At 35.4% G+C, this 23,874-nt stretch overlaps 1 protein-coding gene across 1 annotated transcript; it reads left to right on the forward strand.

Moving 5' to 3' along the window:
• The first annotated feature begins 12,598 nt into the window (after positions 1–12,598).
• LOC119246996 (NKG2-A/NKG2-B type II integral membrane protein-like) lies at positions 12,599–23,287 on the forward strand. The gene is made up of 4 exons (XM_037513223.2): positions 12,599–12,785; positions 13,169–13,264; positions 13,754–13,831; positions 23,196–23,287. Exons 1-4 carry the CDS (start codon positions 12,599–12,601, stop codon positions 23,285–23,287), a joined length of 453 nt encoding a protein of 150 aa, XP_037369120.1.
• Positions 23,288–23,874: the final 587 nt, after the last annotated feature.

Consider the following 23,874-nt stretch of genomic DNA (forward strand, 5'->3'; position numbering starts at 1 on the left):
ATTATTACTATAAACCTACCAACATACAACATTTCTAACATAAATATTATACTGATTAGTATTCACTTAGAACTGTATTAAAATTATAAGGATAATTTTATTTTTTTAGCTACTACTGAAGATTCAGAGAAGAATGATTTCTCCGCAGTATCAAATAGCATGAAAGGTACACAATGATTTCCAAAATTCTGATGTTAGCACAGTTTATATTATGTATATATATTAGACTATGTAATAATGGACAAACTTTTTGGTAAAAATACTTTATAAAATCAAATAACAGATGTTCGTGAATAATGATAATATGAGGGGTTCATCATATCCAACAACAGGAATAAAAGTCACTTAAAACCCCCTCACCCATGTGGCCAATCGGCTCATGTCCTGCTGCTATGTATAAACAATTTTACTATTAAAAATGACTTTATTTACTCTTTGTCAGGACAGTGGATATTTTTATGTGAGATTGGATCATATGGACACATCAATTATAGCATGAGAAGCTGCCTTTTCTCTGTGAGTGTGTGTTATATGTACCAGCTGTGAGGTGTGTGCATGTGTTATGTACATAATTGTTCATATGTCAGCATGTATATGATATGTCTTATTTTATTAACACAGATAGTTTTAGGTAATAATTCATAATCTCTCTTCAGCATATCCTTGTGGCCCTTGTCCAAAGGGGTGGTTTAAGTACTCCAACAACTGCTATTACTTTAGTGCTGAGCAGAAAACCTGGAGGGAGAGTGTGACGGCCTGTCAGAGTAACAAGTCTCAGCTGTTCTACATAGACACTGAGGAAGAAATGGTAAGAAATTCATTGTTCTAACCACATTATTGAAGACTTATTTTACATGTGTAGAACTCATAGATTTTTGTAAAAATTTGTAGTTTATTTTAAAGTTTGTTTAACACTCCATTGTCTGATATGGAGGATTTTATACCATCTTTGACCGGTTAATGCACATTTAAAAACCCAGTTCTTGGCTTTCTTAGAGAAACATTTTTCATATATATATATATATATATATATATATATATATATATATACACATGCACATATATATATATATATATGACAATTATGAATTTATATAATATGTGTGTATATATATATATTAAATAAAGACTGCTGTTTAATACATATCAAGAAAGGCGAGCATATTGTGATCAGGCAGATTAATCACCAAGTGAATGAAAATTGTATCTGCAAAGCAGATCCTGAGTAGACGTCCCAGCACCCAGCACATCTTGGACATGCTTTCTGCTATCTCTTCACTCCTGCTCTGTTTATTTAGCCACTGACTTGACTTTTAATTTCATAGATATTTTTTTTCTTGTTTATGAACTGAAATGCAATCATATGGTATATACTTTGTTCCCATCATGTTACTCTCCTATAATTCCTCACTGATTCATCTGCATATTGTATTTATCTTCTGTTTGCTAACTTTCACTGCAGAATTTTATGATATACCATTAAAATCCATTCTGTTTAATGTGTCAGGTGCCCAAAGTGAGTGTCATCTTCTCAGAGATAAAGGAACTTCCAGGGTTCAGTATTTTCAGTCATAGGGTCCCCTTAGTTGTCCCATCTTCACCTTCCCAGCCCTGCTCTTGTGTCCCTAGGTAATGGAAGGTGAAGCATGTGCAGACTGCTGATTCACATGACAAGAATGAAGTTCCTAAGTATAAATGTTTAGGAGCTCATGTACTGGTGAGAGTTTTGGCTTCATGTCCACAGCTGTCAGCATACTGTGTGTATTGGTGAGATTGGAATCTGTCTCTTCCTTCTGAAAATGTAGAATAATTTGAAAGATCACATTACTTGTTTATTTTTTTTAATGAAGCCTTTCATCATTCCTATGTAAGTAAAAAATCTTTATGTTTGAATAGAAATTGATGAACTCCATATCAGTGTTTTCATGGATTGGAGTCTACCGTAACAGCAGCAGTGACCCATGGATATTTGTAAATGGGTCAACTTCCCATTTAGAGTAAGTTTTATTTAAATAATGTTATAGTAACATTAAAAAATGTGATCGTTTTTGATTTGCCCCAACATTATAGAACTTAATAGAAGAAAGGTATTATAAGAAGGATTATAAAAAGGATGATATTAGTGCTTTTGATTTAAATTATAGACATGAAGAATGGTGTTGAATGTGAGTGGAATCTTGATAACTATTGAAGAAAGGAAATCTCAGTTTGTCTAACTGATAACTCTTACAAATATTCTATGAAAATTGTCTTCATCCACTTTCAAAATATGCTTGCATTGCAATGAAGAGAAATGCTATTGTTTCTTGGTTTGTCCCAACATTACACAACAACAGAATTATGCCCTTTTCTTTATTACAGGATAAGAAAAGCAGCATCTTCTAACTACCACTGTGTTATGCTACAATCTAAATATTATGCAGATAATTGTGAAATTCCAAAGATGTATTATTGCAAGCATAAGATTTAAATTAAAGTAAAAAACCTAAGTTTGATTTTGTGTAATTTTCCAATTCAAGAAATAATTCTTATTATTCATATTTTTTTGCTCTAATGACATTTTTCCAAAATAATTATTGAAATACACTATGTTCAGCAAAAAAAAAAAAAAAACACATAACATCACTTTTATACCTGACATTTTTAGTTCAACAATTCATTTGTGAATGAATTCAACCTTGAAAATAATCATTTGTTGTGTGAGTTCAGGAGTCCAGTTATAAGTAATGGCAAATTCACTTTCATAGAAAAAGTAGATTGGGGGTTGTCAGGGACTGAGAGGAGGTGGAATGAGAAACTAGCCACTGATTTGTTGTCTGTTTCTTTTTGAAATGAGGGAAATTTTTTCAGTGCTAAATGTAATGAGGTTTGCAAACTCTGAATATGCTGTGTCTTTGATTTATTCACTTTCAATGGCTGAATTTTATGCTTTATAAAATATATTTCAATAAAGCTGTTTTTAAAAAGTCTTGTGATGATGTTTGACAACATTTAATATTTAGAATAATTTTGAGAGAAAAATACATGACTGGATCAAGAAGATGTGTTATATATACACAATGGAATATTACTCAGCAATCAAAAAAGATAAACTCATGACATTCACGTTAAAATGGATGCAGCTGGAGGGATCATGCTCAGTAAAATTAGCCAGGACGAAAAAGAAAAATACCGGCTGTTTTCACTTATAGGAGGGATGTAGAATTTCCAAATGAGGGATAAAAATAAAAGTTATTGTATAAAGTAAAAATCAAAATCAACAAACAACTATAAACCAGAGACATTCTGTAGGGACAGAGAAGGGAGCAGGATCAAAATGGGTGGGAAGTGCACAAGGGACTATGGTTATGGTACATGGGTGAATTGATGGAGGGAATTTCAGGGGGGCAAAGAGAACTCAATGAACTATGGTTGAGGAGTGTGGGTACTCATGGTGGGCATGGTGTGATGTCTTGTGCAGGGAGGTTCAGTCAGATCACACGGTCCTCAACTCAACTATATAATTATAAAGAATGATGTTAGGAGGATGCCAAAAATGGGTGGGTTTAGAATACAAAGAGTCACAGAGAAGTCAGTGATAAAAGGCCAAAATGGCAGCTTTCTTTGTGTTTAACTTTCTACTCCTATTCCTAGGGTGTGGAACATTGTGGGTTCTTATTCTGGACTTGAGAATTAACAATATTTATTTCAGTACTTCTTTTAGTGAAGGTGGTGTCTTTCTAAAATTTCTATATCACTAAATGTGTTTTCAAAATCACTGTAGAAGAATGTGTGTGACTCTTAAGGCAGTCAGCTCCAAAGAGAACACAGGATGGACACATTTGTGCATGTCCAAGCTTCTGTTCTAAAAGTACTAACCTGAAAGTTATATTTATTAGTAATTAATGACATTTGGTCCTTCATTTTATGAGACCTCTCCCTTACAGACCACCATTGTGTGTGTGTATGTGTGACTTCTAAGACAACATGGAAAAAATTATATTTTGCTCCCCACATACTCTGAATTGGCTAGCACACACTGATTTAATGATCAATATCTGAGGTTTATATTTTCCTTTTCTTCTCTACTTTTTGTTGTAAACTATACGTGTCAATGCTATCCAAGATTCCCTGCAACAGTTTCCTTATAAACAGTTCACATAAACCTACTACAATAACAACTACCGAAATACATACAAATATAAAATTCTAGTGATGAAAAAGCACTTGATGTTTGAATAAACATATGGAGGCCATGAGGTTCCAAGGTAAATAATTAACAATCTCTTTCTAATTAAATAAAAAACACATTTTTACATAACTTTTTTTCTTAACTCATTCATTTGTTATTATGAGTTTTGTTGCATCTCCTTCATTAGCTTCTCTGCAGGCTTTTTTTTTTTTTTTTATCACTTTGACAGCCTTAAGTTTTCTTCTTTCTCATTGAGTTCCTTCCTTCCTCCCTCTCTCCCTACCTCTCCCTATCCCTTCCTTCCATCTTTCTTTTTGTGTATAAGAACTGGGGTATAGGACAGAGACGTGGGTGTTGGGGGTAAGAAGATTCACTAGACGGAGTGGGAAACAGCGGGTTTACTGAAATACACAAAAGGAGCTGCAGGTGAGACAGGGGAGGTCTGCGTGCCATGTGGGGTTCTCATCGGCCAGCTGGGATCAAACCCGCACTGCAGAGGCTGTGGACAGCTTCACAGTGTGGCGCTCAACCGCCTGTGCCACCAGGGAGGCCCTTTTTTTTTTTTTTAAGTATCCTCACCCAAATATTCATGACTTTAATATTTCTTGATAAAATCAATTTTATTCCACGTTATACAACTCTTAATATACAAATTTCCAAATTATAAAACCATAAATATTATAGTATTTAGGTTAATATTAATTTTATAAGGAATAATTTACCTTTTTCTAGTTATTGTAATATTAAATTAGAATAATTCACCTCTGATATTAAAAATTAAGAAAAGTATAGAATGATTTTTAAAATTTTGATTTTATTGCAGTTTACATTTCATCTAAATTTTAGTCTGTGAAGAAATGATGACGTGGTATTTTGGAGGGAATGTAAATTATGAAATCAAACAATAAATGTTCATAAACAATGATTATACTTGAATGTATCTTCTTACCCAATAATGTAAAGATAACTGGGCCTCCCTGCTGGCGTAAGTATTAAATCTCAGCAGTATCACCTGTATGGCCTGAGTTTAGCCCAAGGCAAAGAGTTATATGGCACAGCAGACCTCTCTTGTCTCACCCTCTGCTCCTCTTGGCAGTGTATTTCACTTGAACTTCCTGTTCTGCTCCCCATTCTGTCTCTGGTGAAACCACTCAACCTCTGTACCTCTGGCTTAAACCCCAGTTCTTCTATGCAAAAATAAATGAAATTAAAAAAAAAAAAGATGCTTACACTTAAAGAAATCTTTATTTAAACTCACCATAATCATTACTGTATATTTACTCAAATTTCTTAACATTATGCTATGATGAGAGATAAAAAAGCATTAATATTCTGAAGAGAAAGTTTCATTCATCAACTTTCAGTGTCTGTACAATGGATATACTGTGTTTGTTTTTTATGGACTAATAAATCAGGGGTTGGGACACTGAACATTTCCTATGAATTTCCTATGAGTGTTCATATGAATGAGTTTTGCTTTTTTCTGTACCAGTCTGTGAGGTGTTACGTTTGTTTTGCCTTTACAAGTTAATTTCTATATAGGTGTGTAAGTTAATTTTCATTTTTTAAAAATCAAATTGTTTTCAGGTAACAATTTTAGTTGTTTTCAGGTAACAACCTTAATAGAAAAGCACATTGATTTAATCACAATATGCAGAGAAATGAATGTCAAAATATATGGAAACTTGGTTATAACATGCCTTGCTGTGCTAGTTTTGTAACATGGGTAAACAAAATTTACATGTGATGTCATAAAAATATTATATGTCAAGATAGAGGTGTAATGAATGTTAAATGTAATAATACAGTTTTCATTTAATTTTGGATGGATACTACTACAATTTCATTGAACTTTATCTTCATTTCTTCTTCATTCACAATAAGTGTATTTTTTAAAAAGATTTATTTACTTTTGCATACAAGACTGTGGTACAGGCTAGAAGTGCGGATATGAGAGGACTCACCAGAGCAAGATTGGGGAGTAGAACAGGCAGATTGACTGAAATACACTGCTGAAGGAAACAGTGGGTGAGTCAAGAAAGGTCTGCTGTGCCGTGTGGGTAGCTCCCTGGCCAGCAGGGATTCGAATTTGTGCTGCAGAGGCTCTGGCTAGCTTCACTGTGCTGTGTTTAATGCTTTGCGCCACAAGGGAGGCCCACACAAGAAGTGTATTTACTCTCTATAAGGATATATTAATCAATATGATTCAAACAAACTTATTAACATACTAACTTTTTTAAAGATTTGTTTATTTATTTATACAAGATTGATTGATTGATTGATTGATCTATACAAGCACTGGGTACAGTCAGAAGCGCAGGAGGGTGAGAGAATTCACCAGAGCCAGAGCGGGGAGCAAAGCAGGCAGAAGGACCGAAGTACACTGCTGAGGGGAGCAGCGGGCGGCAGGAGAGGTCTACACTTCATGTGGGACCCTCACCGGTGGCCAGGGATTGAACCGGCGCTGCAGAGGCTGCGGGCAGCTTCCCAACCCAGCGGTCAACCGCTGCGCCACCAGGGAGGCCCTGTTTCTGATCTTTTTTGATGTAGAGCGCTCTCACAGTTATGAGGTAGTATCTCATTATGGTCTTGATTTGGGCCATGTGGAACCCTCCTCCGGTGGCCGGGGAGCAGCTGGGGCAGCTTCACAACCCAGCGATCAACCGCTGCGCCACGGGGGAGGCCCAACATACTAACTTTTATAGCATATGTTCTCCATTTATTAAAATCTAACAGATTAGTGTTTGTACCCTTCCAGCATTAAAAAGACCTACGTACCATATACTTTTATTTGTTTCATATTTAATTCTTGAATTCTAATACAAAATTATATTTATAATTTGAAAGCTTATCATAATTATATCTACTCAGTTCATTCAGATTAATTACATAATTCTATTATCTCTATCCTTTTTGCATATACAAGTTATCAGGTGGAATAGTGTTTCATCATTAGAAGATTTTTATATTTTTAACATGTTTTATTTTATTTATCTTTTTAAAATTATATTTTATGTATTTTTTACATCATTTTTCATTTTTGCACAATGTATGCATTTTCATCTTGTTTAGAGTCCCCATGCAATTCCCACAACCCCTTATTTTGACCCTAAACCCTCAGGATTCATCAGAGACAGGGCAGGGAGCAGAACAGGCACATCTACTGAAAGACACTGCTGAGGGGAGCAGCAGGAAGACAGAAGAGGTCTGCTGTGTCATGTGGGTGAGCTCCTGGGCTGGGAATGAAACTCAGACCAAAGCTGTGATAGTGTGATAATGCTCAGACTTAACCTGAAATGAGTATTCTTTGCTTGTTATTGAGTTCCAATTCATCCACCTTTCTTAGGTCACTGGATATTCTCACAATTAGAAAGTCAGAAATTATATTTGCATACATATGTTTGTATATATATGTATACACACACAGCTCTGTATGACTATTTCCATGTATATCATAAAGAGTAAATTATAGTTAATTTTATTGGTTCGAGAAATTTTTGAGACTTTATATGTTTAAGATATATTTCATCCTCTTCATCCTCACCAGCACTTGTTTCTGATCTTTTTTTTTTTTTTTTTTAAAGATTTATTTATTTAGGGCCTCCCCTGGTGGCGCAGCGGTTGAGCGCTGGGTTGTGAAGCTGTCCGCAGTCTCTGCAGCGCCGGTTCGATCCCCGGCCACCGGCGAGGGTCCCACATGGCACAGACCTCTCCTGCCGCCTGCTGCTCCCCTCAGCAGTGTATTTCGTCCGTCTGCCTGTTCTGTTCCCTGCTCTAGTTCTGGTGAATTCTCTCACCCTCCCGCGCTTCTGACTGTACCCCGTGCTTGTATGAATAAATAAATAAATATTTAAAAAATATTTATTTATACAAGCACTAGGTACAGTCAGAAGCATGGGAGGGTGAGAGAATTCACCAGAGCCAGAGCAGGGAGTAGAACAGGCAGAAGGACCGAAGTACACAGCTGAGGGAAGCAGCGGGAGGCAGGAGAGGTCTACACTTCATGTGGGACCCTCACTGGTGGCCGGGGATTGAACCGGCACTGCAGAGGCTGTGGGCAGCTTCCCAACCCAGCGGTCAACCGCTGTGCCACCAGGGAGACCCTGTTTCTGATCTTTTTTGATGTAGAGCGCTCTCACAGTTATGAGGTAGTATCTCATTATGGTCTTGATTTGCATTTCTGTGATAATGATCATTTTGTCATACTCCTTCAACCTGTGTTTTAAAAATCTATTTTTTCTGTTCTGCCCAATTTTTTGTTCAGTGGGATTTTTGAAAGTTACCCTTGTAATTCCTTTACATAAGTACACTTCGGTTATCATTTACAACAAATACTCCTATTAAAACACAATTACATTGGGTGATGAGTCTTTAAAGATGTTATTGTGATGTATTTCTTGTAGTGTTTTGTCTATATTTTCTTCTATATATTTTATGGTTTCAAGTCTTATGTCCAGTTCTCTTATCCATTTTGAGTTGATTTTTGTGCACAGTGAGAGGTAGTGGTCTAGTTTCATTTTTGTGCATGCGGTGGTCTCGTTTTCCCAGCACCATTTATTGAACAAACTGCTGCTGTTCCATTGTGTGTTCTTTGCTCCTTTGTCAAAAATCAGCCCTTATACCAGTGAAAATGGCACATATCAAGAAAACAAGCAACAGCAAATGTTGGCCAGGATGTGGTGAAAAAGGAAATCTCCTACATTGCTGATGGGAGTGCAAACTGGTCCAACCATTATGGAAAGCTGTCTGGAGGTTCCTCAGTCTACTGAAAATGGAGCTACTGTATGACCTAGCAATTCCACTCCTAAGGAGCTACCCAAAGGATGCAAAAACATTGATTCAAAAGACCACCTGTACCCCTATGTTTATTTCAGTGCTATTTACAATAGGTAAAATCTGGAAACAACCTAAATGACCAATAATAGAGGACTGGATTAAGAAGATGTGGTATATATACACAATGGGATATTATTCAACAATCAAAATAGATAAAATCATGACAGTTGCAGCAATATGAATGGAGCTAGAAGGAATTATGCTCAGTGAAATAAGCCAGAAGGAAAAAGAAAAATTTTGGATGGTTTCATTTATAGCAGGAATATTGGGGAACCAAATAAGATATCAGTGTAAAAAAATAATAACAGTAAAAAACACAACAAAGCATGGGCCTCCCTGGTGGTGCAAGGGGTTAAGCACCACACTATGAAGCAATCCACAGCCTCTGCAGCAGGAGTTCAATCCCCCAACAGGGAGTGACCCCCATGGTGTAGCAGATCTCTCCTTACTCGCTTGCTGTTCCCCTCAGCAGTGTATTTCAGTCAATCTGCCTGTTCTGCTCCCTACTATGTCTCTGGTGAATCCTCTCATGCCCCGCATCTCTGGTTGTACCCCAGCTCTTGTATCCATAAATAAATAAATCTTAAAAAAAAAAAAAACAAAGGAAAAACAATTATAAATGAGAAAAATACTGCAGGGGAGGAAGAGGATGAGGTATAAGAGGGAAGGAAGTAGGAGCACAGGGGACTGAGGTGATGGTCCACAGGTGCACTGGGGAAGGAAACTCTATGGGGACTATACCTGAGGGGGTGGAGGGAAGCAAATATCATTTTAAAATGAACAGTGATGTAAAAAATTTTAAAAAAATAATAAAAAAATAATAAAAACTGTATCCCAGAGGGGGGAGAAACACAATTATAATTGGAGAATGAATGAATGAATGGTGGTAATATCTCAGTCACTGGAAGGAAATATGGTTTAATATTGTTTTTTGAATCAGGGGAAATCTAAATAGCTTATTTATAAAGAATAAAATTGAATGCAGGAAATTTAAGAGTAGAGAAGAGAGGTTGAGAAAATAAATGTAGGTATTGATCTTTGTTATAGTTATAGAAATTTTGAAAATGTAGTGATTTTTTGGAATATTTATTGGCAAACATCATTAAATACCTATTGGTAATAGAATAATGATATTATATTTCCATTGTATTATAAATGATATAATAGGAGCATAAGGGAAAAGCATATAATGTCAAGATTTATGAGTCTTGCTTTCTAATAGAATTTAGCATCTAAGATAATCTTAAGAAGGCCTAAGTTTTCAGCATTTATGATTGCTGTGGAAACAAGTTACAAGCATGGGTGTTCAACACTTTTGTCCCTGATATATTTCAGAGGCATTTGAAAATGGAAAAATAAATAACACACTGTAAACCCATGATCTCCTATAGTCCTCAGGTGTGTGAAGAGGTGAACTGTCTTCAAAATAGCCCAAGTGCAACAATTTCCTGTTCAAACTGCTAGTGACACATTCATGAGAAATCTACTTTTTCCACTCTTGCTTCACTCTGAAACTTCACAGGGCAGTTCTTAAGATCACAGATCTGTGATCAGAAACAACAAGTGCTGGTGAGGATGTGAAGAGGGAACCCTCTTGAACTGCTGGTAGGATGCTCTGTGGGCCAGTCCCTGTGAAAATCAGTATGGAGGTGTCTCCTCCTTCACTCAAGGATGCACAATTTCCTCGCCAACAGAAGGTATGTGTTGCTCCTCTCCTCTCCCTCTGCTGATCCATGTCTTTTAGTGGAGGTTTATGATGGGTAGATGTGAATCAACTGATATGCAATTCATATGCAGTCAAATCAAAGAGAACTTTGGTGTCTTTATTTGAGTAACTCAGGTAAAAGATAAGATGAAAACAAAATATTTTGAGGATTTCTCAAAATATTTGAATTCTTTCCAGTGGAGAAATTGTCACGTTTATAATATCCTTGCATAATTAGAGTTGTAAATCAATGCAATTTAACTTGAAATTTCACCAGATCACGACAAAGAAGAGTTTACTTTGGAATTCATAATCAATACAGATATAATGCCATATATTTTTGTATTTATCTCAATGTTTAAAATTCGACTCTTAAAAATGAATTCATTCCATCATGAAGGTCAAAGGTAATTCCTCATCTACATACTTAGAGCCAATATAAAATATTTTAATTTTAATAGAAATCAAGATGAGATAGTTTCCATAAAATGCTATTTTGAATTTAAAAGTATACAAAATGCTTAAAAATAAGTAAAGTGTGTATAAGAAATGCCATGCTAATAAAACAAACTGCTGTCTAATGAATTAGTTTACATGGTATAAATTTATGAATCAGGATAAACATGGTGGTTCTATAAAAATAATAATGAAAATAAGGAATGTATTATTGACAGCTTACAAAGGTCAGGTTGAGTATGATGTTTTGCATGTATTATGTCTTAGATATTCCTAGTTCCAGATTAGATTAGTAAACTAAAACTAATTTGAAAGACTATATAACTTTTTATATTATTTTGTCTTTTTCTTTTTTATTGAGCTAAAATTAAAATGTGATACTTAGTATCAAAGTCAGAATTAATTCTGCATCATTACAGTCTATTGACTGAATTACTAAAGTTATTGCTTTTTATTTATTGCAATGGCTTGCACAACTAAGGCACCATTCATTAACTTGGATAGTTACAGGATCTTTCTGGCAGTTTTAACCAATAATGTTGTCCAACAATTAATGAACCAATAATGTATGCATCATATTGTGTTTTTTATTTAGCTATTAAATCAATTACTAATTTCTTGTATTACTTAAAATTATGTATTTTAATATATTACTTTTTCTTGTTTTGTTTTTATTATTGTTTAGGTTTTGCACAAGCTTAGCATGCCATTAACAAATTTCTTTAAAATTTTAAAACTTTCTCAGAATATCACAATAATGAAAGACATATTTTGAAAGAAAATAATAAGAGAATTTAATAACACCTCATCGCCTTTTAATAAATAACAATAAATTTCTAAATAAAAATAATAAGTGTAGGAAATGCTAACACTGCTATTTCTCCAAATTAGAACTTTTCAATCTTTAACTATTAGTTTTAAAAATTGACATAAAAATGGGAACATCATTTTTTCTAAGCCATCATTCTGATTTCAATACAGTTACACAAGTGACCTTAAGATGCTGCTATGGACTATGACTTTAAATTAATAAAGATAATATTGGTCATGAACTTCTCATTTTTGGTTAATTTTTTTTCATTTTTCCAACCAATACTATTGTGTCAGCATGGAATATCCTTTGAAAAAATATTTATTCTCTCATGAAAAATAGTTGTAAAGTTCCTAGGAGTTCATATTTTTAAAATTTTCTCATTGAGGTAATATTTGTTTACATAATTGTCTGTATGTTGGAGTGATGGGATCCACCTCTGGTGATACTACCTTAGTGCTCTAGGACTTCAGACCAGATATGTGTGTTGTTCAACTGCAATACGAGTCTATTACTCTGCTCAACTCCGCCCACAGTGATCTGCTCCTATACACCATTTATTAAAGACTGAGAAGCATTTATCACAGAGCACAGTTCCTGACTTTACAGAGCAGCAGAGATGAATGAGCAAAGAGTCACCTATGCAGAGCTGAAGCTGGCAAAGGACTCAAAAAGGCCACAAGTGAAACCTAAAGAGAGCAAAAGCTCCACCACTGGAACTGAGCAGGGAGTAACCTATGCAGAATTAAGTCTTCACAATGCTGCTCGGGATCCTCAGGAGAATGGCAAGTCCTGTCACCTCAGAGGTAAAACATTTAGTAGACGCACAGCACAACTATTCTTGGAGATGCAGAGGGGTGGAGGTGCACAAAGAATGGGGAATAAACTGACATGTTTTTCATTTGTGAGGCTGAGAATTTGGCCTTGGAATATGATAGTCTAGTAGGAAATCTGATGGCTATTTGTGCCAGGTATTTTTATAATTTATAATTGTTGAAAAGCAATAGCTCATGTGTGTATTGTTTACTAAACACAACAATGGTATATTCTGGGGGAAAGATTCCAGTGGGAGATAGAGGTCTCAGGCCCAAATTTATATATGTGTCTCCCTGTGCATGTAGATTTTCTTGCAAACGGAACACCTGCCTCTTTGTGTCCTTTCTCAGTGTTTCCATTTTTCTCCCTGCAGGCCTATCAGCACCTCTGGAGAAGCGCATTGCTGGGATCTTGGGACTCACCTGCCTTGTCTTGATATGCATTATTGTGCCCATGAGAGTTATTTCCTGTAGGTACATTTATGAAATTTTATAACGGAACGTTTCACTTAATGATTGTCAGTTCTTTTAAATATTTCATAATATTAAGAAATAGAACATATGTTAATATCAGTTTAATTGAATGTTGAATGGTTAATCTCTCCTTCTCAAAAGTACAAAGATGCAGAATTATCTGTGGAGATTATTTTTGTAGATTCAGGTATCACAATTCAAAGTCATGCTTTCAGAGACTGAAAGAATCTATTGAAAACTATGAATTTTTTTTTTTAAATTTGGTGACTACATGTAGGAGATGCTAAAATTTGACTCCAAATTTTTGTGATATTTTCCCCAAAGCTTTATTCTTCTGTTGTTTTTTTCAGAAAGTCAACTTTATCATTATAACTCTAATATTATGATTATAACACTGCCAACATTCATTTCTAATTTTGGAATATTAAATTGATTCTTAATTACTGAGAACTTTAATTTTTATAAAGATTCTCTTATTTTTCTAGATACTAATAAAAAGCCAGAGCAGAATGATTTCTCCTCAGAGCAGAATGATTGCCCAAACGTCACTAATAGCCAGAAAGGTATACAATGATTTCCAAAATTCTGATGTTAACACAGTTTATATTATGTATACTTGTTACACTATGGTCAAAATGGTAACAAATATTTTGGTAAAGCATACATTACACAATCAAATAATAAATGTTCATGAATAATGATAATATGAAGGGTTCATTATATCCAACAAAAGGAAGAAAATTCACTTAGCACTTAAACACCCATGTGGCCAATTGGTTTATCTCCTGCTGCTATTATATGTATAAATAATGTTATTATTAAAAATGACTTTATTTGCTCTTTGTCAGGACATATACAGTGGCTATTATTAGTGTGAGTTTGGAACATATGGGCACATAATTTATAGCATGAGATGCTACCTTTTCTCTTGAGTGTGTGTTGTATGCACCAGCTGTGAGGTGTGTGCATGTGTTATGGACATGTATGTTCAAATCTCAGCGTGTATATGATATGTCATATTATTAATCCAAGTAGTTTTAGGTAATAATTCATAATTTCCCTTCAGACAGAATACCATTGCTGGCCTTGTCCAAAGGAGTGGATTATGTACTCCAACAACTGCTATTACTTTAGTGTTGAAAAAAAAACCTGGAAGGAGAGCGTGACAGCCTGTCAGTGTATGAACTCTCAGCTGCTCTACATAGACACTGAAGAAGAAATGGTAAGAATTTCAGTGTCCCAACCACTTTGATGAAGACTTATTCTGGTTAAATTTATATTTATAGAATCCATACATATTTTTGTTCAAAATTTGTAGTTTATTTAAAGTTTGTATAACATTTCTTTGTCTGTCTTTGAGGTATTTTATTAAACTCTTTGACCCATTAATGCACACTTGAAAAACCCTGTTCTTGGCTTTCACAGAGAACCATATTTTCTATATGTGTGTGTGTGTATATATATATATATATATATATATGTGTGTGTGTGTGTGTGTGTGTATAAAATAAAGATTACTATTTAATTCACATCAAGAAAGGCGAGCATGTTGTGATCCCGCAGATTAATCACCAAGGCAATAAAATTGTATCTTCAGAGTAGAAGTCCCAGCCCCTAGCACACCTGAGACACCCTGTCTCTCTCTCTTCACTCCTGCTGTCTGGTTATTTAGCCACTGACTTGACTTTTAATTTCAGAGATCTTTTTCTTGCTTATGAACTGAAAGGCAATCATACAGTATATAATTTTGTTCTGGTCCTGTCACTCCCCTATAATTCCTCATTAATTCATTGGCATATTGCATTTATGTGCTGTTTGCTAATTTTCACTGCAGATTTTTATGATACACCATTTTACAATCCATTCTTTTTGATGTGTCAAGAGTGGGGTATGTCAGTTCTCAGAGATAAAGAAACTTTCTGGGTTCTTTATTTTCAGTCAGAGGGTCCCCTTAGTTTTCCCAGTGCTACCATACAAGCCCTGCTCATGAGTCCCTGGTGGTGGGAGGTGAAGTGAGTCCTGGCTGCTGACTGTTGTCACTGTCCTGAGGCATCACCCTTGTCAGGTTGCCCTATGGTTGCGAGACAGGACCCCTCACCTCAGTAGGGAATGGCTGCCCTGAGCCTCCTCCTGGTGTAGGTTGGTGCTGACAGGCCACCGGCCTGGCTCAGATTTTCCTTGTTTACATACAAGAAGAGTGAAGTTCCTAAGTATAAATGTTTAGGAGCTCCTGTTATGTAACGATGATGTACTGGTGAGAGTTTGTGGCATCATGCACGATAATTTTCAGCACACTGTGCGTATGTGGTGTGAGGTTGGAATCTGTCACTTCATTCTGAAAGTGTAGGATATTGGGAAATCACATATTGCTTGTGTTTTTGTTTTTTTATTTTTAAAAAGGAATCCTTTCATCATTCCTATGTAAGTGAAAATTCTTTATGTTTGAATAGAAATTCATGAACTCCATATCAGTTTTGTCATGGATTGGAGTCTACCGTAACGACAGTCATCAGTCATGGATGCTATTAAATGGGTCCACTTCCCAACTACAGTAAGTTTATTTAAATAATGTTACCTAAGAGAAGAAAGGTATGAAAAGGAACATAAGAAGAATGATATTAGTGCATTTGATTTCAATTGTAGACATGAAGAATGTTGTTGAATGTTAATGGAATCTTGAAAAATATTGAAGAAAGGACAGCTCAGTTTGTCTAACTCCCAACTCTTACAAAAATTCTATGAAAATTGTCTTTATCTATTTTCAAATTATACTTGTATTGCAATCAAAAGAATAAGCTACTGTTCTTGATTTATCCCAATGTTATATAACAACAGAATTATATATTTGTCTTTATTTCAGAATAAGAGACTCATCATCTGGTAATTCTCACTGTGTGATGCTACAAAATGAACATTATGCAGAGGGCTGTGAAGTTCCAAATATGTATTATTGCAAGCATAAGTTCATATTAAAAAAAAAACTAAGTTTGGATTTATTTGGGTAAATTTCTTTTTTAAAATAATTTATTTATTTATATGAATTTTACATCATTGTTCTTTTTTATAATGTTTGCTTTCTTTTCTCAGGTGTAGTTCCCATAGAATTTCCACCACCAATTCACCCTTGTACCATCACCATAGTTCCTTCTGTTCTTCCCACCTTCTTTTTTTTTCCTCTCTCTCTCCCTCCCCTGCAGAATGTCTCTGATTTATAGTTGTCAGTTTATTTTTGGTTTGTTGTGCTGTGTTTTTTTTTTTATTGTTGTGATTTCTTTCCCCTGATGTCTTATTTGGTTCTCCTATATTTCTATATAGTGAAACCATCCGATATTTTTCTTTTTTTTTTTTTTTTTTTTTTTTTTTTTTTATTATTTTTTTTTTTTAATAGAGGCATGCTTTATTTATTTGTTTGCTGGTTTGTTTGCTTGTTTTGTTTATACATGCACTGGGTACAGTCAGAAGCGCGGGAGGGTGAAAGAATTCACCAGAGTCAGAGCGGGGAGCAGAGCAGGCAGAAGGACCGAAGTACACTGCTGAGGGGAGCAGCGGGCGGCAGGAGAGGTCTGCGTGCCATGTGGGACCCTCCTCTGGTGGCCGGGGAGCAGCCGGGGATCGAACCGACGCCGCAGAGGCCGCGGGCAGCTTCGCAACCCAGCGCTCAACCGCTGCGCCACCGGGGAGGCCCCCGATATTTTTCTTTTTCCTTCTGACTTACTTCACTGAGCATAATCCCTTCTAGCTCTATCCATGTTGCTGTGAGTGGCATTAGTTTATCTTTTTTGATTGTTGAATAATATTCCATTGTGTCTATATGCCACATCTTCTTGATCCAGTCATCTGTTTTTGGGCATTTGGGTTTGTTTCCATTTCTTACCTATTATAAATAGTGCTGCGATAAACATAGGGGTGGAGGTATTCTTTTGAATTAATGTTTTTTGTCTTTTGGGTAGATCCCTAGGTGTAGAATTGCTGGGTTATATGGCAGCTCCATTTTTAGTAGACTGAGGAAACTCCATACAGCTTTCCATAGCTGTTAACTGTTGGAGACCCCTAAGGCATGCAGTGCTGAGAAAAGGAAAACATCAAGGTCGTGGCTAGAAAACCGGTCATGACCAAAAAACTGATCAGCGTTGTCGGAAGACTGGCCCATGTACAGATCAGGAAGTTTTTTCTTGTCTGCGAAGCTATGTCTGGGGGACAAACTAGATTAGAAAAAGAAACAGAATCACCTGATGGTGCAGAACCTGGGTGGTGAATGTGTGCCCAGACAAGACCAAATGATAAGAGAATCCTTCATTGTCTAGTAACTCAACTGAGAGGGGAGGGGGGCTGCTTGTATCAATAAAAATGAATTGCACCAGACACTCAGGACACTTGAGCACGGATGAGAGGCCTTGGGTCCCTGGGTCCTGCTTCTCTTAAACTCTATTTGTGCCTGTCATTTCTTTATTATTTCCTCCATTCAATCAGATTCCTCTTTCAACCCTGTTCACTGGAGCCGGACTCTGGCTGTTAACCAATTTGCACTCCCACCAGCACGTAGGTGACTTCATGTTTCACCACATCCTTGCCAATATTTATTGCAGCTAGTGTTATCTAATATGTGTCTTTCCTGGATAACATTCTATTTCAAGAAATGAATCTTAAAATTGATTTTGTTTTTATGACTTTTTAAAAAAAATTATTGTTCAAATATACAGTGCACAGAAAAAAGTACAGCTAGCATTACATTTTTTGTTCAGCATTTCATTTGTGGCTTCGTACCTTCAAAAGATCATATTTTGTGTGAGTCCATTTATATTTTATGGCAAACTCTTAGATACAGAAACTGGACTGGGGGTTGCCAGGGACTGAGGGTAGATGGGATGAGGAACTGACCACATATTGGTTCCCTGTTTCTTTATGAAGTAATGAGCATTTTTCAGTGCTGAGTAGTGGCGTTTGCAAACTCTGAATATGCTAAATATCTTTGATTTATGCATTTGGAATGGTTGAATTTTATGCTTTATAAATTATATCTCAATAATTTTTTTTTAAGAATTCTGTGATGTTTGAAAACATTTAATCTTTAAAGTAATTTGGAGCTTAGTCATCTTTGCCATATTTATTCTTTCAATCTATAGCAACCTTAATCCTTCCTTAAATTTCATTTTTTTCTCTATTATGCTTTGTATTTTTTACAGATGTCATAGGGAAATGATGTTATCCTTTTGTAATGGCATCTTATTTTAAAATGTCTAGAACGTCTGTTAGCAATCTTTAGTGCTGTAAAAAGCAGTACAACTGAAGTTGGCTCATTGATTTATATGCAATGTGTTTGCTCTCTTTATGTATTTTTCTATAAATCTAAAATAGGAATCTAGTATATGAATATAAAATCATTAATTTTGATGTAAATAAGTACTTCATTGTAAATAATCACACTTTGTTTCTTCTTTCCAAGTACAATTCCCTTTTTTTAAGTGGCTTTTTACAGATCAGAATTTTACGTCCAATACTGAATAGAAGTTACCATGATTGATCTCTGTGTATTCCCATTTTAGGGAGATACATTTCAATATTTATTCTTAGATATGAAGTTTATTGTAGCTTTGTCATTGTCACTCTCAAATTTATGTAATTCCATCACATTCTTTTTTTGTAAAGTTTTTTAAGTTTGATGTTATGTTTCTATTCATTTTGCATGAATGGGAATGTAATATGTTTATCAAATGTTTATGAATTATATTATCTTTATTTCCTTGAAATATAAGATCATCTTGCATTTTTGAAATAAAACTATAGCAATCATTCTGTGTGTTCTCTTATCCATGTATATATTTTATCTAGATCATCATTTTTCTTTCTTATTCACAAAACAAAATTATACTACATGTTTGACATGTATGTACCAAGGCTACTGTAAAAAGGATTCCTATTTTTCTACTAGCTCGAGGCCTTTGTGTAAAAGCACAGTGGTATGTAAGTGTCATTTCACTGATGATTTCATCAGAGCATGTAAACCTGTTTTAGGGGAGTTTTATGTAAAAATTCAGTAGCTCTGTCTCATGTGAAGTTTCTTCAGGTAGAACTATTTGCTGTACAATTTTTTGGTGACTACATTTTATACAAATTTTCTATTTCATATAGACATTAAAATGTATTTGTAATACTGGCTTTTTGTCTGGTGTACCTATTAAAAATCATAATGGGGGGGGCTCCCTGGTGTCAAGGGGGTTAGTCTCAGTGCTCTCAAGCAATGGGCAGGAGCTACACCAGGAGTTCAATTCCAGGGAGCTAACCCACTTGGCACAGCAGACCTCTCCTGACTCACCTGCTCCACCCCTTGGTGTGTATTTCAGTAGATCTGCCGGTTCTGCTCCCGATGCTGTCTCTAGTGAATCCTCTCACGTCCCACACCTCTAGCTAATCTTTTAAGCAAAACAAAAACTATAATGGTTTTCTCATACATAATCTAGGTACTAGAGACTTAGTTTCTCAATTGTTTTCTTCAATAGTGTAATTGCTGTTATTAAGTTTTTACAAGGTGAATACATTTGCTTTGTTCATACTCTTTAACAATTTTGTTTTTGTCATTTGTTTGGGCTATTTATTTTTCTTCTATAGTTTTAGACAAATTTTACTTATTTTTGGCTTTGCCATTTTCGGTTTCTTGGATGCATGCTCAGATTTATGCCCTTTCAATTTTGAGCGATATATGCACTTAAGGCATTTTAATTCAAAAGATAGAATATCCATCCAATATTTTCCTTTCCCTTCTGGCTTATTTTGCTGAGCATGATCCCTTCCACCTCCATCCATGTTGCTGCAAATTGCATGAGCTTATCTTTTTTGATTGTTGAGTGGTATTCCATTGCATATATAAAACACATCCTCTTGATCCAGTCATCTATTTTTGGGCATTTGGGTTGTTTCCATACCTTGCTTATTGTAAATAGTGCTACAATAAACATAGGGGTGCAGGTGTCCTTTTGAATTAATGCTTTTGTCCTTTGGGTAGATTCCTAGAAGTGGAATTGCTGGATCATATGGAAGATCCATTTTTGTAGTTTGAGGAAGCTCCACAAGCTTTCCATAGTGTTTGGACCAGTTTGCATTCCCACCAGCAGTGTAGGAGAGTTCCTTTTTCTCCACATCCTCACCAGCATTTATTGTTTCCTGTTTTTTCTTTCTTTTTTTTTTTTAATATGAGCCATTCTCATTGTGTAAGATGGTAACTCATTGTGGTTTTGATTTGCATTTCCTTTGCATTTCCTCCTACAAGTGATGGTGAACATTTTTTCATATGCCCTTACTAGTTGTATTGTGTGCAAAAATATTTCCCAATTAATAGGGTGTCTCTTTGTTTTGGTTAGTGTCTCTTTTGCTGCACAGAAGCTTTTTAATTTGATATAGTCTCAGCTGTTCATCTTTTCCTTCACTTTCTTTGCTGTAGGGATGTGTTTTTAAAGATGTTACTGTTTTGCCTATATTTTCTTCGATATATTTTAGGGCTTCAGGTCTTACTTCCAGGTCTTTTATCCATCTTGAGTTGTTTTTTGTGCATGGTGTGAGGTAGCAGTCTAGCTTCATTTTTTTTTTTTTGTATGTAGCAGTCCAGTTTTCCCACTTATTGAACAAACTGTCCTTGTTCCATTGCATGTAGTTTGCACTCCTGTCAAAGATTAGTTGTCCATAAATATGTGGGTTTAGGGCCTCCCTGATGGTGCCAGGGGTTAAGCACCACACTATGGTGCAATTTTCAGCCTCTGCCACATGAGTTTGATCCCCGGACGGCCAGTGAGCAACCCACATGATGAGGCAGACCTCTCCTGTCTGGCCTATTGAGATTTTTTTACATATTGTAGGAAGAATAAAATCATCATCATTTAGCTGAAAACCTGCTATTTCCCCAGCATTGATTGGAAAGACTACTTTCTTCACTTAACGAGTCTGCATCTTTCTTGATATCTGCATGTCATGTATGTGTGCATATATTACGCACTTTCTAATATGTTTTGTTATCTGGTTATTCTATTTTAAACCAATCCTATACTTTAAACACTGTCTATATTACAATAAGTTTATATTATTTCATGCTAGCAACTTTTCAGTGTTGTCCTGTGTGTTCCAGATATTGGCATGTGTATTTCCTTTTTATCCTTATCTTTTAAATTTTTCTTGCTTTTTATTTCTAGTGAAACCATTTATTTTCTTCCTTTCTCCTCCTGCTTACTTTGCTTAGTATAATCCCCCCATTCATGTTTTGAATGGCAAGAGTTTACCTTTGATTATAGCTTTTGGTTATTTTCTCAGAATTTTATATTAAGGTATCATTTTTAGAACATTATATGTATATTTCACTTCCTGTTCCACTCATCTGTTTTGCAGCAATTAGGTTGTTTTCAGAACTTGACCATTATAAACAGTGCTGTGATGAACACAGGCGTGAATACATCCCTGAAAATTACTGTTTTGTATTCTTTGAGTAGATATCTAGGAGTAGAATTGCTACATCATATGATAAATCAATTAGCTTTTGGTGCAAATGTAGACTGGTCAAGCTCTATGGAAAACAGTATGGAAGTTTCTCAAAAATTCAGATCACGCATTTTTAAAAAAGTAAGCTTTTTTACCATACATCAAGGAGACTAAATATATCATGATTTTTAAGATTAAGTGAAAAGAACCAGTTAATTACAAATTAGTGATATGTGAGAACCTATGCCTTTTCTCAAAGCCCTGCTTACTTCTAATAGAAACTGTTTTGTATATTCTCAATTTACTATCATTCAGTATAAGGTGTTTTCTAAGACATTTTTCTTTTTTTTCACCTTTGCACTCTGTTTTCTAGAAGACAACATGATTGCTTAGACATTCATATGTTTCATATACCTAATTATGAAATTCTATATACGTCAGCTATGTCTGGTGTCTTTACAGTCTTCCACAGGTTTATTGATTTATTGACGAGTTGTTCTCATTTTTGTTCTCTCATAGAAGTTTTTCAGCAACTTTCGTGTTTTCTCATGGATTGACTTTGCCCAGAGTACCTATATTAATTCACAGGTGCGGCCAACAGGCTCAGCTTTCTCTTCCAATTTGTAAGTTTTTTGAGAACAATTATTTTGTATTCCTTAAAGAGAAAGATCATAGGCATAAAAAACAAAATGTTAATGACTCTATAAACATAATTACTTAAACGGTTCCAATGAAAACTTATATTGGAAATATTCAGGTTTAGATATAACCATTAGTCCAAATATATTGTTTGTTTACACCAAAATATTAACTAATAACAAATATTAATTGATATTATATGTATGAGTATTAATTTTATGTTATTCTCTACATTTCAGGATTTCACAATCTTCAGAGAAGGATAAAAATTGTCTATTTTTAAATTTTGACATGAAAATTGTGTCTTTTGATTCCTGCTTAGAAAAAAAATTTTATAAGCATCAAGCACCTTGGCTTACCTAAATTTGGTAAAATGCCATTCATCATTGTGGAGTCCATATTTCTAGTTTTTGGTTATTTTCTTAGAAATTTATATTAAGATATCATCTTTAGAACATTATTGGTTCAGAACAAAATGGTGGTGATATTTCCCACACCCCCTTGTCCACACACAGGCATAGCCTCCCCATTAACAACATCAGTAACCAAAACAGTGCATCTGTTATGGAGGGTGAATCCACATTTATACATAATAACAACTTAAATTTCATAGTTTACTGAGGCTTTGCCCTTGGTGTTATAGACTTTATTCTAAATCTTCATATTAATAAGGAAGATATACTCCCAGGTACACATTACACTTCTTTTTGTTGTTTATTAAAATAAACCATATATAAATTATGAATCCTAATGTCAAGAAGTGTTATTTCTTAGTGCTCAACTGTGAATAATTCCACTCCTATTTTCTCATTAATTGATTAATTCTAGCCCTTGAAGTTGATGATGAAGATTCGACAACCATGGTAGCAAAGTCTTTAAGTCATAGACGAGTCAGAAGACACAAATCAGGGAACTTTTGATGTAATGAATGATTAACTATTTGGTGAGGACAAATCTCAGGCTGGACTATGGAGCAGGAACACTCCTTGCCAGAGTATCCACAGGCAGAGGCTAGAGGGCAAGAAAATGTGACAGGGCCTCCCTGGTGGCACAGGGGTTAAAGACAGCGCTATCAAGCTATTGCCAGCCACTGCAGCAAGAGTTTAATCCTCCAGCCAGGAGTAACTCACATGGCACAGCAGACTTCTCCTATCTTGCCTACTGCTTCCCTCAGCTGTGTATTTTAGTCAATCCACCTGTTCTGCTCCTCACTCTCTCTCGTGAATCCTCTCACCCCCACATCTCTGGTCTACACCCTAGTTCTTGTAGGCATACATAAAAAAAAGCTTTCACTACGGTGGGGTAGGGGGAGCCAGGGAGTAGGATCAGAACAAGGGTGATGAGAATTGTGTGGGGACTATAACCAAGATGAAAACACATATGTTGTGCAAAAAAGGAAAAATGATGTAAAAAAGAAAAAAAAAAAAACAACTGTGACAGACGGACCACAAAAGCTGGAGAGGTGAGCACTGCAGCACTTTCTGCATGTGGCCCCTGACATCTGTGT

This window comes from Talpa occidentalis, unplaced genomic scaffold (genome assembly GCF_014898055.3).
Source record: "Talpa occidentalis isolate TD23 unplaced genomic scaffold, MPIMG_talOcc4v2.1 talOcc4.16, whole genome shotgun sequence".
Classification (NCBI taxonomy): Eukaryota; Metazoa; Chordata; class Mammalia; order Eulipotyphla; family Talpidae; genus Talpa; species Talpa occidentalis.